General features: G+C 42.1%; 1 protein-coding gene across 5 annotated transcripts in view; it reads left to right on the top strand.

Annotated features, from left to right (window-relative positions):
* The first annotated feature begins 1,009 nt into the window (after positions 1-1,009).
* ICA69 (islet cell autoantigen 1-like protein) overlaps positions 1,010-15,831 on the top strand; it is a 70,939-nt gene continuing 56,117 nt past the window's right edge. Inside the window, exons 1-3 of one of the 5 annotated variants that reach the window (XM_065449156.1) lie at positions 1,010-1,077; positions 1,458-1,537; positions 6,850-7,076. In XM_065449156.1, the coding sequence (XP_065305228.1) occupies positions 1,527-1,537; positions 6,850-7,076 (238 nt within the window). In that variant the 5' untranslated portion in view covers positions 1,010-1,077; positions 1,458-1,526. The other 4 variants (XM_065449164.1, XM_065449141.1, XM_065449140.1 and 1 more) reach the window with 4 other exon arrangements.

Here is a 15,831-nt window from a genome sequence, read left to right as displayed (position 1 = left end):
TTGATCCTGGAACACATCTACTGCGGGAAGTAAACCAAGAATCTAACTGTAGGAGGCAACAGAATAGCAAACGCGAAAAAAGAAACACAGTACTTTTTTTCTTTCTTCGATCCTGCATTTCTCTTTCACATTTACAGACGCCTTCATTATACTACTACCGGTCATACTGCTACGTATATGTGTTCTGTGATCTACTTTTACTGCCCTGCGACGGCAACCAGTGCACAGAAACCTGCACAACCATGCGGCAACCATGCGACGGCAACCAGTGCACAGAAACCTGCACGTGCAGAGTGCATTGTCGTACGAGGCTGCTCCTTCCTTTCTGTAGCTGCGTTGTATGATAGATGCTACTTTTGTTACTAGCTTTTCTTTCCCACATAGGTGTTCCGTAGTACACCTACGGTGCAAGCTGAGGGTCAGTCAAGTCGGGTCACGGAGTAAGACATTTAGGAGGTGAAACTCCCGACAGCGCGAGCGAGCGCGGGCGACCAGATAAGGTCTGTTGTATGCGCCGACGGGGCCGTATACAGTGGCGGCGCCATACGGCGCGTCGTAGAAGCCGCAGCGAAAAAAAAAAAAAAAATGCAGCGCTCGGGCAGGCGGCTTCGGCGCGCTGCGCGCTCGTTGCTCTCAACAGCGGTAATTTCTTTCCGGGCCGCCAGGCGCCGCCAGCACGATAACGGCTCCGCGGGCTTGTGACCTCCTTTTCTGGTCGCCGCAAACAGCGGAGTTTCCACTCCTAAATGTTTTTTCCTCCGTGAGTAGGGTAAGGCAGCGCCTTAGTTCAGCGGGGAAGTGTTGCCATCTTGTGGAAATACGTAACACAGAAAGAGAATGAACAAGCGAGTTGCAAAGCTCAAAGCAACATCGTGACTGCAACGTACATGAGTTTGGTACTCACTGCACGCGTTATGAAAAAGCACAATTTTTCCCTCTTTTTACGGCCGTGACATGCATAACGAAATGTTACTTATGCGTGACTGACGTTTCTGTTTTCCTCTTCCAGACGCCAGGGGGCAATAGAGCGGCTCACCGGAAGTTGCAGTACGGAATATGGCGTTGCTTCCGTTATGGGTAACCAGGTTTGCTTTTCCGTTTGCGTGAAATAATTATTTAGCACGACTATTAGTGGCGGGGAAATAACGTATGAGTTTTTGCGCTACAATCAGGCCAAACTTCTTCGACTGCCTATTCTGTGCTCGGGCCTATTGCTGATCAAATTCAAGCTTTGCAGGGAATAATTTCAATATGGAATTCGGTTGAAGCCTTCACGTATTTTAATGCTGTAATTTTGTATTTACGTTGTCATTTGTTTTTCCATTTTCACTGTTAATGCTATGCAGAGCTAACCCGCACAATGCTTGCTAACCTTAGTGGCTACTAACTGCAGCACATCAAACGTGCTGCGCCTATTCTCGCTTTCTGATCACTAACCATTGCCACCTCTCCTTCAGATATAATCCAAACGACAGCCTACTAGCACCTGATTGTAGGTCTGGGAATGATTATTTCCTGAAACGATAATGAATGATTTGTAAGTAACCCTTTTCCTGCTTCTCGCTTTTTTCTTGGGCCTTTGACGCATGTCTTTCGGTATTTGACGTCTAACCATCGCCAGCTTGTGATGCTTTCACTTCATATGTAATCGCTTTGGCCTGGCATATGGGTGCGTGAATTCGCGTTCACTACGATGCAGAACTTTAGCGTACACGAAAAGTTGCAACGAAATCTTGTTCACAAATTCTGCCATCCCTTCTTGGGAAAACACAGGTGTGTGTCGTAATCCTTGTCTCCTTCGAAGCATGCGTTGAGGACTCGGTATATGTTGCTTTAAGTTTACCTGCTCACTGGCCTGATTTTGCTTCGCATGAGTGCGTGCTCTGCTATGGTATGCTGAAACTGGCCATCCCATTCAAATGTGCTGTGGGGAAAGCTCTCGGCGAGACCATGCCCTACTTGCAAAAATTTAGCGCCTGGTCTCGCGCACGTTGCTCCAAAAACTGTCTAAGCAAAAGAGGTTAGACATACTTCATAGCAACATTCGTTGCAGACAACTTTTGCATGTTGAATCCATACCAAACAGGTAATGCCTTACATGAAAGCATGCCTGTTGGAGTTTGACATAAACCTATATTTGCAAGTAGTACTTTTTTTTTTGTATATGTGGGTGCTTGTCGTGGTATGTCGCCTGGAGCCAACATGCACTTGTTACTGCCAAATGTTGCCCTGTGTGGCACTGATCGGACAAATGACAATACCTGTTTTTCTGCTAGCAAAAAAAAAAAAAAAACGCAATTGACCATGACATGGCTTTGCTTTTCTTTTGCTTTTCTTTTGCTTTTCTTAGTGCATACTGTGCCTTTCTGTGCCTAGCAGTGCAATTTCTACTGTTCGATCAGCCGTTCAGCATGTTATCAAGCTGCTATTAGTAACTTTTGTGGCCCTATAGTGCCATAGCTGTACATCCATCGTGGTGGACATTAAGGTGATCATAATGCTGCTAGATTGTGTACAGTGCTCAGCGATTGAAACGAGACACTCAGACAGTACGGCAGCCGGTGATTCTTGTGCCACCGGTGAGCGCTGGGTGATCGCTGAGCGGGCCCAGTTGCGTCCTGATGAATCAAAATGACCCTCGTTTTTATATGACAAAAGCGCATCAGCTCAATGTCCCCAGTGTCCAACGGTGGCGCAAAAAAAGTGCCGGCCACCATGCTGCCTGAGTATCGCATTTCAATCTCTGAGCACTGTACGTTTGGACATGAATGGAGTTCATTGTGCTCCAGTTTTCCTCAGATGCATTTTATTTTGTATGCTGGGATGCAATATTCTATCATAACTGAGTAAATTTTGGTTACATAAATACAGTGTATCAGGCACTCAAATACATAACATTTTAAATGCAGTATAATCCCATAAAATGGAATCTGAGGGGACCGGGAAAATAGGTGCTCATTAACAGCAGTTCTGTTTACTAAGAAAGTTATGCAGAAATGCAGCACTATATGTCATACACCCTTTTACCAAATTTACATATGTTAAGCATAATGAAATGTATGTAGCTGCTAGTTTGTCCCATTGTTTCGTGCATGATCGACGGCTACTGGATTGACCAGGCTTTATAGTTTCAGTTTTGAGGAGGCATTGGTGACATATCAAAAGAAAAGCATAGCTCTTGCTGCTCCAGTCAGTGGTTGAATTACATATGGTCATGCGAGAGAGTCCAAATTATCAAACGGCATGCTGCAAGGCTCTCAAAATTTTCATTGTCCTTATTTTGGTAGTCTGTTGAGCGAGTGCCAGCGCTAAGAAGCTGTCCATGTCTGTATGTGCTATGCATTAAAAATCAAATGTTTGCCTGCTTGAGTCATTGCCACCACTTTTTAAGAATGGCTTTCTGGATAGAAAACAGGGTTCACAAAAAATATTGCCGATCCTGCATCATTCTGAAAAAATTCTTTAGAGCTTGCTTCTGTGGTTTTGTTTGTAGAGAGTTGTGAGAATGTTGGTTCTAGTTATAGAAATTTTTTTTTGCATTACCGTTTACCCTTACCATTTTTTGCATTAAGTACAACATCAAACACTTTAGAGGACGTTGTTCCACTTAAGCAGCAATTCCATTTAAGCTATTTTTGTTAAACGAAATTCTACTGTACTGTGAGTGCTGCAGCCTGTCACTTCACTCGCATGAATTGAAGTATTGAAGGTAGTCTATCACAAAGCATGAAATATTCAGGCATACAGCCCAGTGAGGTGTGAAAAATTCTTACAGGATGTGCTTAATTGTGCTTTTGCTTGAACTGTGCTCCACATATCATGATGCAAAATTTAGTTTGGTTCAGTGTTGATTGTGGGCTGTCGAAGTCTGCATGTTGTACCGCAGCATATTATGAGTATGAAGTAAAGGTTTAAAAAACCAAGTGAAGTTTGCGCTCGTGTAAGGAAACAAAGTAGTTTTGTGACCAAACAATAAGAGTGACTCTGGAAGCATATTAGATTCTTGGTTATCGAAAGAGTTGGACAAGAGTTAAGTTGGTCAACAACGGGCAAAACCAGTAGAAGTTCAAAAATAAATATTGCTTCTCTTTTCGATTCTACTTTTCTTGGTCTTTGAGGAATTAAAGAAAGAGAATACAATGGGCAGGGACAGAAAAAAGATGGGGATACGGTGACTGCAGGGATCTGAAAGCCAATGACGATGGGAAAGATACTTTCCTGGCATTTGAGTCTGAATAATGCAGCAAACATTTTGAGCACAGACTTTTCAAGGTGCATTCAATTGAGGCACACTACATATAGCAGCTGCATGCAGCTCCCTTTCTGTCTCGCTTGATATTTAACAACTCTTGTCCTTTTTGATGATTTAATATGCAAACCAATATTTATTTTCCCACAATGTACCACACTTCTCCTAATTTAAGAAGACATTGATTTATTGGCTATTCGTCTGCGCTTCTTTTGCTTTCGGAAAACGCAGCAGTTGGCCGTTCTGCAGATGCTGACGTTCTGCAGATGCTGACTGTGTTGCTGATTCACAAACAAACTGTGGTACTGCCACTGTCTGTGAAAGTTGTGAATAAAAATTTTGTTTAATTTCTTAAAAATTTTTAGAAGTTTTTTTTAAAACAAACCTAAGTGTGTGTGTAAGTGCACTGTAATGTAGTCATGGGAAGTAGTGGTCATGTAGTCAAGGCTGTGTTAACTTGTTTTTATGTTCTAAGCCGAGTGTCAGACATGAGGCCTTAAGAAAAAACCTTTTTTTTTTTCTCATATATAGATATAGTACTTTTGTTTACTTGGGTGGCTTATATGTATGCATCCTGAGTTGTACTCTGCAAGTTTGTAGGCTCGAGCAGCGAAATTTTCTAGCTTGCACCATAAATGAATTGTATATGACATATCACAGTTGTATATCTGCCTCCTCACTTTCACGAGCCTGTATTTGCTAATGAGACGTTGGATATATGGTTGTATGCATATGGATTCCATAAACATAATTTTTGCTATAGGCCATTTGAGGCATCGATTTCTTTGATGTGCACCTTTAAATGTTGATATGGTTATATTGTGTGCTTCATATACAGTGTCTAGAATGTGCTATAAAATCCTGCAAATGAACCTTAAAATAATGTATGGGAAAATGGGGAACAGTTTTAGAGCCGTGAAAATTGCCCAAGTATGGTTTGGCTAACGAATGCTTGGTCATTGCCATATAAGGCTGAAAACAGTTCAGCCCTAAGAACTTTGGCACTTAAAGGGACACTAAAGGCAAATATTAAGTCAAGCTAAAGGGATAGATTGGGGCTCGAGAATCTCTAAGGCGTCAATATTATCACGAACAGAGCCTTAATAATAGAGAAATTGAGGTAAATGCAGGACATGATTAGAGACTTCCCCGGGACATTCAAGTACTTCCCCGATGACGAAAGCACTCCTCGGTTAAATTCTGTCACTAGTAGTCAACCATTCATTGCCAAAGAAAAACATCCTTGTATTGTATTATAAGGCGAAATGAAATTATCCTTGTCCAGTTCTATTTCATTTTCAGACAAAAGAACTCATTAAAATTACGCTGACAACGACGCGCGTGGTCGAAAGGTTTCATTTCCGCTCGACTCCGCGCCGCCCACGCTTTAGTCTTGCAGTAGTTATTGCGTAGTGCTGTGCTGGTTTTGCTGATTCGTGAAACTCTCACAAACTGCAAGTAGCAGAGATTTCAACTTCCATGTGATGTCGCGGGATGCCCAAACGGTCTACGCCACTTGACCAAAAAGCAGTTGCAGCGGCGAATCTGCCGCTCTGACTTGGCTTGGTACCGCCATCTGTCGGACGCCGTTTTACTCGCCAACTGCAGCAAAGGGTAGTGATAGCGTATGCAACCTCGCCACTTCCCCGGTTCGGTGGCGAGAGATTTGAATTTCAAAAAAGGTATTCACATCCTTCAGATGCAAATTTCTCGTAAACTAAGTCTTTTCTTGGCACGAAACAAGCGTTGCGAGGTTTCTGGAATATTATTTAAACTGTCCACATTGACTTACATGTAATATTTGCCTTTAGTGTCCATTTAAAGATTTATTAAGAAAATTTGACATGGAAAATTTTGAATTCAGAACTTCTGTTATTTGCAGGATTTTACAGTAAGCAACATCCCAGTTTACAGAATATTGTGCTACAGAGGTCTCTTGTTTCCTTTGAGATGATGTGTTAAAATGGTACTTTTCTGTAAAAATGAGTACTAGACATATTTTTGGTGGCATGTTGAAATCATGTAGTTTTGGTAACACTATTAATGCTTTTCTATAAATATTTTCTGCTGCATTAGTACAGTGGTTTGCATTAAATATTTTCATTTACACGGTTGCTTGTTTATAGAATTTTTGTTCGCTTATAAGCAAGCATCGTCACATTTTGAAATGAATTAATGCTAAAACTTAATTTAAAATGGCTCTTCATTCATGGAGGTATTGTTGAATTAAGGTTTGAATTCTCGAAGCTCGTCAAAAGAGAGAGAGAGGTTCATTGTTTAAATGTTTTTTATCGCTAATTAAGGACAACCAAGATCAAAGTGTCTTGTATAACCAATAGCAGGTATCGTGTATAACCTGCTGAATAACTACTATCATTTAGCTTGTGGAGCCACGTAGATGGTCTTTTACTGATTAATATATATTTTCCTTGAGCACACATTTGTAACTAGGCTTTTGATTTAGGGTACTGCCATGTGTACTTCTGTGGCTGCGCCTATTTAAAAAAAAAAAGTGGGTGCCAGGAAGTTTAATATTGATCCTTGATCTCGTAGCAAACATGAAAATCAACAAAGGTGCCACTTGATGCGTATGTGTGCAGCACAAGGCCTACTGCATACTATGGGCAGTCATCGACAGTGTCGCGTATGCAGCAGCAGTACTGGACCACCAAGCAGGCATTCTTCCGCAAGATTGGTCGCAAGGAAGATGACTGCATCATTGCCAGTGATGCTGAGCTTGATGCCAAGCTCGAACTCTTCGGGGCCATCCAGGAGTCCTGCACTAACTTGCTGCGGGTGCTGGAAAACTACCAAGACCGCATATTGGGTGCGTTCATTTTTTATTTTTTGCCAGCTGGGAGCAGTTGCAATAATGCTTTATCAGACAGCATTAATTATTGCATGTATGCACAAAATAGATGCAAAAGCATACCAAGAGCTAGGTATGAGGTATGATGATGCTTGACTGTGAGCTGTGGTGTGCCTCATAATCAGAAAGGGGTTTCGGAACGTAAAACCCCATAATTTAATTAGCTATGAGCCGTGTTTTCCTTGCAAATCATTTGAACATTTTTAAAAGCTGCATGCATGGTTAATTGTGTAACACTGTATATGTCCTGTACTTTACTGGACAAATACCAGTGTAAGAGTGGGAGTCAAAATTAAGTAGACCCGACAGTGCATGGCTCTCATCTATGTTTTTCTTTGCTGCAATTTACCTTGTGTGCTACTGTGTATAAATTCAGATTCATTTTTATTTTTTGATTAGTGGTACATATATACAGGGTGTCTCAGCTATCATGCATCACAATGTTAATAAAGGTGGACCGTTACATTCTATGTGAAAATAGCCAAGTGTTTATTGTTCACAGTCGAGTAGAGCAGCCGCCAGTAATTTTTTTGTTGATGCCATTAAATTTATTAATTAATTTTAATGAGCTTACTTTTTTAAATTACTGCTCTGAATGGCATGCTGTCAATGAAGAATTTCTGGAAAATTGAAAGAAACTTAAAACTGGCATGTTTTCAGCCAAGTACACCCGGTCACAAAATATTGCGGACCATGAAATCTGAGAAAAAGCTGGACATCTCTGTAGTTTCACAATGCAGCCTGATAATTGCCTCGGACCCGCCGTGGTTGCTCAGTGGCTATGGTGTTGGGCTGCTGAGCACGAGGTTGCGGGATCGAATCCCGGCCACGGCGGCCGCATTTCGATGGGGGCGAAATGCGAAAACACCCGTGTGCTTAGATTTAGGTGCACGTTAAAGAACCCCAGGTGGTCAAAATTTCCGGAGTCCTCCACTACGGCGTGCCTCATAATCAGAAAGTGGTTTTGGCACGTAAAACCCCAAATATTATTATTATTATTAATTGCCTCGGCTAGAATATGCTAACAACATTGTCGTATATAGTTTTACTGGCTACTGCTACAGGCTGCTGGGGAAATGAATGTTTTCTGAGATCTTGTGGTGTGTAAGCTTTTGGGGTCAGGTGTACTTTTTGCTGTATGATGTATGAAAAACGTGATGTATGATAGCTGGGACTCCCTGTATAAGAGTGCGACAGTTTGCTCAGTGTTGCAGAAACTGCTGTTGGACTGAGTATATAAATTAAATGGCCTGAGGTTGTGATGGTGGTGTGTAATATCTGTGGCTGGGTGGCAAACAGTATTGCTCCCTTCATGTATTTTCGTTGCAAAATGTTATATGAAGATAAGAAAAAAATGTAATCAGTGAACACAACATGTTTGCACACTAATTGGTATATATATTCATGCTGTGAAAGGTAAAGTTTCAGAAAACTTGATGTATAAGTTCTTGCATACACAGGCTTTACTGTACTCTCACCTGAAGGCGTTGAAGGACCCCTCACCAGGTTTGGGCATTGCAAACAGAGTTTGCACAATGCATGGGTCATGTGCTGATAATCATGCCTACAAAGTATCAAACTGCTTCAAGGTGCGAAAACATCTAAAATTTCAAATGAACACCTGTGCACTCTTCCTCTCAAGTGAGCGCTGCTTCCTGCCGGAGAATACAGGTTACATGCATAAACGCCTCTACATAAGACACCTTGCCTGCAATGTCGTTGATTGTGGCACGTGACTTCAGTAAATCATCCAAGGCTGCATACCCCAAACTGCAACTGGAAGTGCGCTGCTGCTCAGCAAGAAAGGAAGAGAAAAAAAAAATGCAGAGGTGGAGCTCGTGTCGTAAACATTACCAGTCACTTGGTTCCAGTATGGAAGAAGGCAGGGTAGAAATATCACTTTTAGACACTAGTCGAGGCAAAGATGAGGGTGTCATGTTGGTGGTGAAGCTTGCCTCCTGTCAGCATGGCAATGAAACATTTCAGTTTCTCTCATCACCTCTGATAAATAGTCAATATGAAAAATTCTTGTGGTAAGATGCTGCCAAGGTGGCAGTTTACGTTTTCTGTTCTATAGCCAAAATTTCCAATGGGGCCTGGTCAAGGGGCCCTTTAAGACATGCTATTGGCACATGTGCACCAACCTTGAACTAATGACATTAGTGGCTGTTTTTCGGGTGGTTCCTGTGTCCCACAGCCGCACATCAACATTAAAGTAATTTTAGTGTGGGGCTGTGGGTTGTTTTCCAACACCTGGGGATTCTTTAATGTGGACTGTAATGTCAGCATATGGGTATTCTTTGACCCCATTGGTGTGTGGCTTCTTCTGGCAGGAATTGAACTTGTGATTGAATTTAATTGGTTATGTATGTGCCCCAAAAGAGCATGTAAAAGCATTGTAATTTGGTACATAATGAAGAATAAGTAAAAAAAGGATCATAAACAAAATACATATAACATCGAAAAATAATTCAATGGTATTTTTAAAAATACAGGTACCGTTTATGAAAATGTCAGCACTGTCATCGTTATTCACACTGTTAAATAAACATTGAGAACGAATTATGTGACTTGGCTTGCGAAATTTATTTACTCTAAACAGATATTTCATTCTAAATCGCTTTGCCAGGAGAAAAAAAAGCAAATACAGTGAAAGCTCGTTAATTCGAACTTCAATAATTCGAATTTATGGATGATTCGAACTGTACGATTTGGTCCGGCCAAGCTCCACAGAAGTCTATGTATAAAAAAGTCCGTTAATTCGAACGCGAGAAGGTTCCCTCACGGATAATTTGAACTACGCTCGCCTGGCACACGGCCAGAGAAACGCACCTACTGCCTACACACAAGGCTGTATTGCCTCCGAAACGGAGAGAACGGCGAGAGAAGGCAAAATCGGAAAAAAATCTAACCGACGCGGGGTCAGCCAGAAGGCAGCGGCGGCTGCCACCTCTCCGTTCTACGTAACCTCCGAGACTTCTTGCCCGTTGCGAATCTCGGAGGCTTTGCAAATCTTGTACAGCTGCTAATGTTGTGCGGAGATGGCACGGCAAGCTCCAAAACACAGCGAATCAAGTACGTTGCAGCTGCGCTTGCATTTAAGAACCAACGAATCAGGGCTTTCGCCACCTTCACATGTTCAGCGTCTTTGTCTCGGCAGTCTTCATCGGTTGTGCACCTCTGTTTTCAGCTTAGGAGGTATCGGCCGTCGCGATTCATTGTGATGGTGTTAAGCCTCGACTAACGTTCATTTCGGTGGACATCGGTGGTGTGGCACAGTCGGACCCAGAGCTTCGACTTGAAGATGGCGTGTGCCCACGGCACACGCCATCACTTTCTGACACACCAAATTTCTGACATGCCCTACTGCTTCCAAATCGCAGTGTATCCTTCACTTTCGTTAGTTCGAACTTTCGTTAATTCGAACTGAAGCGGCTTCCCCTTGCGGTTCGAATACCCGCCGTGGTTGCTCAGTGGCTATGGTGTTGGGCTGCTGAGCACGAGGTCGCGGGATCGAATCCCGGCCACGGCGGCCGCATTTCGATGGGGGCGAAATGCGAAAACACCCGTGTGCTTAGATTTAGGCGCACGTTAAAGAACCCCAGGTGGTCGAAATTTCCGGAGTCCTCCACTACGGCGTGCCTCATAATCAGAAAGTGGTTTTGGCACGTAAAACCCCAAATATTATTATTATTATTATTGCGGTTCGAATTAACGAGCTTTTACTGTAGTAGATTGAAGCAAAAATGGACATGCAGTATACTCATGAATGCACGTCTGCAAAAATATGTTGTCCCAAACTTTTCATTGCCAATTCAATGTTTTTCATGTTACACCTATCAAGAACTCTCACGTAATTGTAATAGTATGACTGACCCGTGAATCTATCAAGAAATAAACTAATAAATCTGCATAGCACTTTTACAGTTTTCTCTTAAAGAACAACACCAATGCTATTCCATACTATTTAAACGGTATTCATGTTTACTAGTGAAACAATCTAATAAACCAATGAGGATCACTAAAACCACGAGTAGTTCAGAATACAAAACCAAGAACGCTAAAAGATGCACTTAAATGTGGTTAACATGTTTACCAAATCTTAGGTTAATAGCAAAATGAACAACTATATCTTTAGTTTGATACTTTTTGTTCAACAGTGTACCATCCAAAAGTGTATACAAAATGGACAGGGCAGTTTTTAAAATTGAAGCTTTTCTTTGCAAACCTCACCGGGTTTTGACACCATGGGAGCTGCGGCTTAAATGTTTCCTTGCTGAATGGGCCAACTAGTCACAGTGGAGCACGCAAGCCTTGTGCGCTGCTGGGTCCCTTGCAGCATCACCAGATGGTGCTCGCATCCACGATAGCGGTGGAGCTGGCCGTGTGGAGGAAAGGAAAAGAACCAGAAAGTTGTTTTTGCTCATCCACAGGTGCATGGTAATGATGAAGTAAACTCTTCTTAGGGATAGAATAGATTCAATTGCACTATGTACATATGCACCTGCTGCCTCTGAACCAATGATGCATTAGGGCGTCATTCGTACTCGTTAATAGTCAGCAACTCCGCTTAAGGGGCCCCTCGCCAGGTCTGGCCATTTTGAGCTGACAGGTGCAGTGCACACAATTCGCGTTATTGATCGTGTCTGCTAAGTATTACATCCCTGCGTGCCGTGGAAAGAGCTTAAATTTCAAATTGAACGTTGATCGCACAAGTGTGCCTACGTACATGACAGTGCTGTGAAGTCACTCATTCAAGGCACATAAGTTATTTGTTTAATCTGTTGCTTCAATAGACAAATTAAAGTTTAGGTGAATAATAATACATAAAAACTGAATGCCTGCGTGTTTTTGTTTTACTTCGTATCGTAGCAAGAGAGATGTACTTTTGTTTCGTCTGCTTGTTCCCACGTCATGCAGTTGCGTGCACAGAAAACAAAGCTATGTCATTTTCTACCGTGTTTCTGCGCTGCAGTCATGCTCTTTCATAGTCTCCAATCTTCCTCAGTGCTTGTGATTGTGGCATCTATTTATACCGCTAATCACATGTTCTTGTGCGGAGCATGAAAAATTGTCCCCTGCATCAAAGAAGACAAATGCAACAGCTCGCGCATGCAACCATCACCCAAGGTGCACCACTCAGCGAAAACGCGCGCAAGAAAAAATCATCATGGGTGGTGCCCATGATGTATTTGTTACACAATCCTCTGACTCTGGTATGGGAAAATGCAGGGAAGAAATTTCACTTGCGGAGGCCAGACGGGGCAAGTGGAGTGAGTGTCTCTTGGCGGTGATGCTTGTCTCCTGAAATCATGGATTTGCAGCACTTCAAATATCTCTGTCTCTGCTATTAATAAATGAACTAATTTTGAAAATTCTTGTGGTAGAACACTCTTTAACCCTTTCAGGGTCGATTTTTTTCGCCATATGCGACCTCCCAGGGTCGATTTTTTTTTCATTGCAGATTCCAATTCTTCTTAGGGACTTATTTCGAAAAAAAATGTACCACAATTTTTCTAGGGTGACCGTAAAGTGAGAAAAAAATATTTTGCATTGGCATATACCTACTGTTTATTCATGAACAACAATAAAAAGGAAATAAACTTATAAGTATGAAAATTTTGATTCATTGTTATACACATAGTTCAAGGCTTAGAAAATGCGCTCACGAGAATATTTAATAATAATAATAATATTTGGGGTTTTACGTGCCAAAACCACTTTCTGATTATGAGGCACGCCGTGGTGGAGGACTCCGGAAATTTTGACCACCTGGGGTTCTTTAACGTGCACCTAAATCTAAGCACACGGGTGTTTTCGCATTTCGCCCCCATCGAAATGCGGCCGCCGTGGCCGGGATTCGATCCCGCGACCTCGTGCTCAGCAGCCCAACACCATAGCCACTGAGCAACCACGGCGGGTCACGAGAATATTTCGCAAGTCTCAAATGTTCCTGCTCTTACACTAACATTTACATCCATAGCATAATCGAACTGCGTAGGTGCACGCACCCAAGAAAACCGTGTGGTTGTGTGCCTGTCAAAAAAGCAGAATGTATGACAAAGCTCCGCTAATCTTCATCTTATCACCAACCATAGGCAATTAGTTTTCGTGAGTCTTCAAAAAAAAAAAAGAAAAAAGAAAAGTAAAGGAAACGCATGCACAGTGGCATCCTTCCTACGTGCACCCTTGTGAGCACTAAATAAGCGAGAAACAGGCGGTCGTCCTTTGAGCGATTAGTAACGAGATAGCCATCAGTTTTGCGAGTGCAAAAAGCTGAAACCGCCTGTGGAACAAAAGCCAAAACACCGGCCGCTCGCGTGCGCGCCAGTGCACGAGCGGTAGTATATAGACGCGCCAGAGCAAACTAGCTTTAAAACAAACCATGCAACGAAAACTGAGAGAGGGAGTCGCAAGGAAAAAATTCCCTCTATTCCCATGTAGTGGCAGCACATGAGAGGAATGAAAAAGTTAGGAAATTGCCGCACTTTTTAAACGTACAGACGGCGGCGTAAATATACGGCATCGACCATTTTGGACTTGTTCGCGGCACCATATATTTACGTCATTGACCCTGAAAGGGTTAAAGGGCACGTAACAATTTTCAGCGTATAACCATAATTTGCTGTGTGGCCTGGTGAGGGGCCCTTTAATAAAAGGCTCGGTATAATTTGTATGCGCCCGCGCTCGTGTGTGTTTGTGTCTGCGTGCACGTGCTTGTGTTCCGACTTTTTATGTACTCACACAAATTTTCGCTGTATATAGATTCCAATTCATTGAATCTGCTGCGCATTTTTTCTAGTAAAAGACATTAAAACATTCTTTTCTGCATTTATAAGTACATTTTTCATACTGTTACTGATGTTACTGATGATATAAGTTTGTTCGGGATCCCAGATGGCAGACGCATATTCTAGGTTAGGACGGATTAATGTTGTGTACGCTAGTTTTTTAACGTGCGTTGGAGCTTCCTTTAAGTTATGTTTAATAAGTCCGAGAGTATAGTTTGAAGAGGCAAGGGTAAGATTAATATGATTATTCAATGACAAGTTTGACTGAAGATTGATGCCAAGGTACTTGTAAGTTGTTGCGAGTTCCACAGCATTGTTATCAAGGGAGTAGGTGGTTGGAATTCGTGGCCTATTGGTGAAAGACATGAGTTTAGTTTTGGAAATATTTAGTGGCATTAACCAATTAGAACACCATGCACTTATTGCATCCAGGTCAGTTTGTAGTAAGTGGCTATCAGTGTTACTTGTTACACATCGATAAAGTACACAATCATCGGCAAATAGTCTGATTTTGGAGGACACTTAACTGGGTAAATCATTAATATAGATTAGAAAGAGTAAAGGTCCAAGTACGCTACCTTCTGGAACTCCAGACGTAACATCAGCATAACATGAGTTGGAATTGTTAACTGATGTAAACTGAGTTCTAGATGAGAGAAAATCGGTGATCCATGCAATTATAGTAGGGTGAATGTTAAGCTGTGAAAGTATAAGTAACGACCTATGGTGTGGAACACGATCAAATACCTTGGAAAAATCTCAAAATATTTCATGAACTTGGAACCCAGCGTCTATCAGTGCGTGTATGTCGTTAATAAATCCGGCAACTTGGTTGTTGCATGAGTAGCCCTTGCGAAAACTGCGCTGATGCTTAAAAATAATGTTATGGTCTTTAAGGAAGTTGATGTCTTGACTGTGTATGATATGTTGGAGTAATTTACAAATAGTGCTGGTTAAGGAGATGGGACGATAATTAAGTGGAGAAGCACGATCACCTGATTTGAAAATGGGTATCATTTTAGCAATGCGCCAGTCATTCGGAATATCACCAGTTGATAGTGACTGCGAAAATAGAGTGGTTAAAGTAGAACAAATACTATGCGATGTATTCTTTAAAATTTTATTATTGAAACCTAGATGGTCGGCACTAGATGACGTTTAAGATTTGTTGGTAGAGATAAAACACCAGACTCACTGATGACTACCTCATGCATTGTGATTCCCACTAATGTCTTTAAAGTTGGCAATGAGTTAATGTTTTCATGAGTGAAAATTGTTACAAACATATCATTAAGAAGTTGAGTGCAATCTGAATCGGGAATAGGGACACCATAAGAATCACTAAGACTGATGTCAGTGCGAATTCCAGGGTTCACAACACGCCAAAAGCAATGAGTATTATGGAGTGTAATGGCGGCAGGTTTTTTTCCAAGATTTGGGGTTAAAATCGAGAGTCCGGCCATTACATGGAAAAAAAGACACATTTATTTTTTGTAAATATTTTCGGTGGTATTTGCCTTTATTGAACTACAGTACTCACTTGTACTGGCTCTGGCTATTCTTGGCTATTCCCGTAGCGTGCGACCTGCGGGTTGGAATAGATAGTGACGTCCCAAAGGCCTTGGAGGCAGCCGCTAAATCTCGGAGGTTGTGCTTTTGCTTCCTTGAGGAACCGAAAACTCAGCATGGCTAAAGCCCCTAAATGAAATAAAAGTAGTACCATCTCCTCTCTCCTCCTCCTGTGCCGGTGTTGGCTCCCCCTACACAGTGCTGAACTAGCAGATGCTCTCCGAAGACGCACTCCGCATTCTCTGCGCATCTCTCTTCAAGCTAAGTAAGCGGTGAGAATACAAAGTGTGAAGCTATATCAGCATTTGGCACTCTGTCTGCATTGCAGATCACTTTCAAGGTACTGTCCACTC

Source organism: Dermacentor albipictus, chromosome 1, assembly GCF_038994185.2.
Source record: "Dermacentor albipictus isolate Rhodes 1998 colony chromosome 1, USDA_Dalb.pri_finalv2, whole genome shotgun sequence".
Lineage (NCBI taxonomy): Eukaryota > Metazoa > Arthropoda > Arachnida > Ixodida > Ixodidae > Dermacentor > Dermacentor albipictus.
The sequence above is the reverse complement of the archived record's forward strand: the minus strand, read 5'-3'. Positions and strand labels throughout refer to the sequence as shown.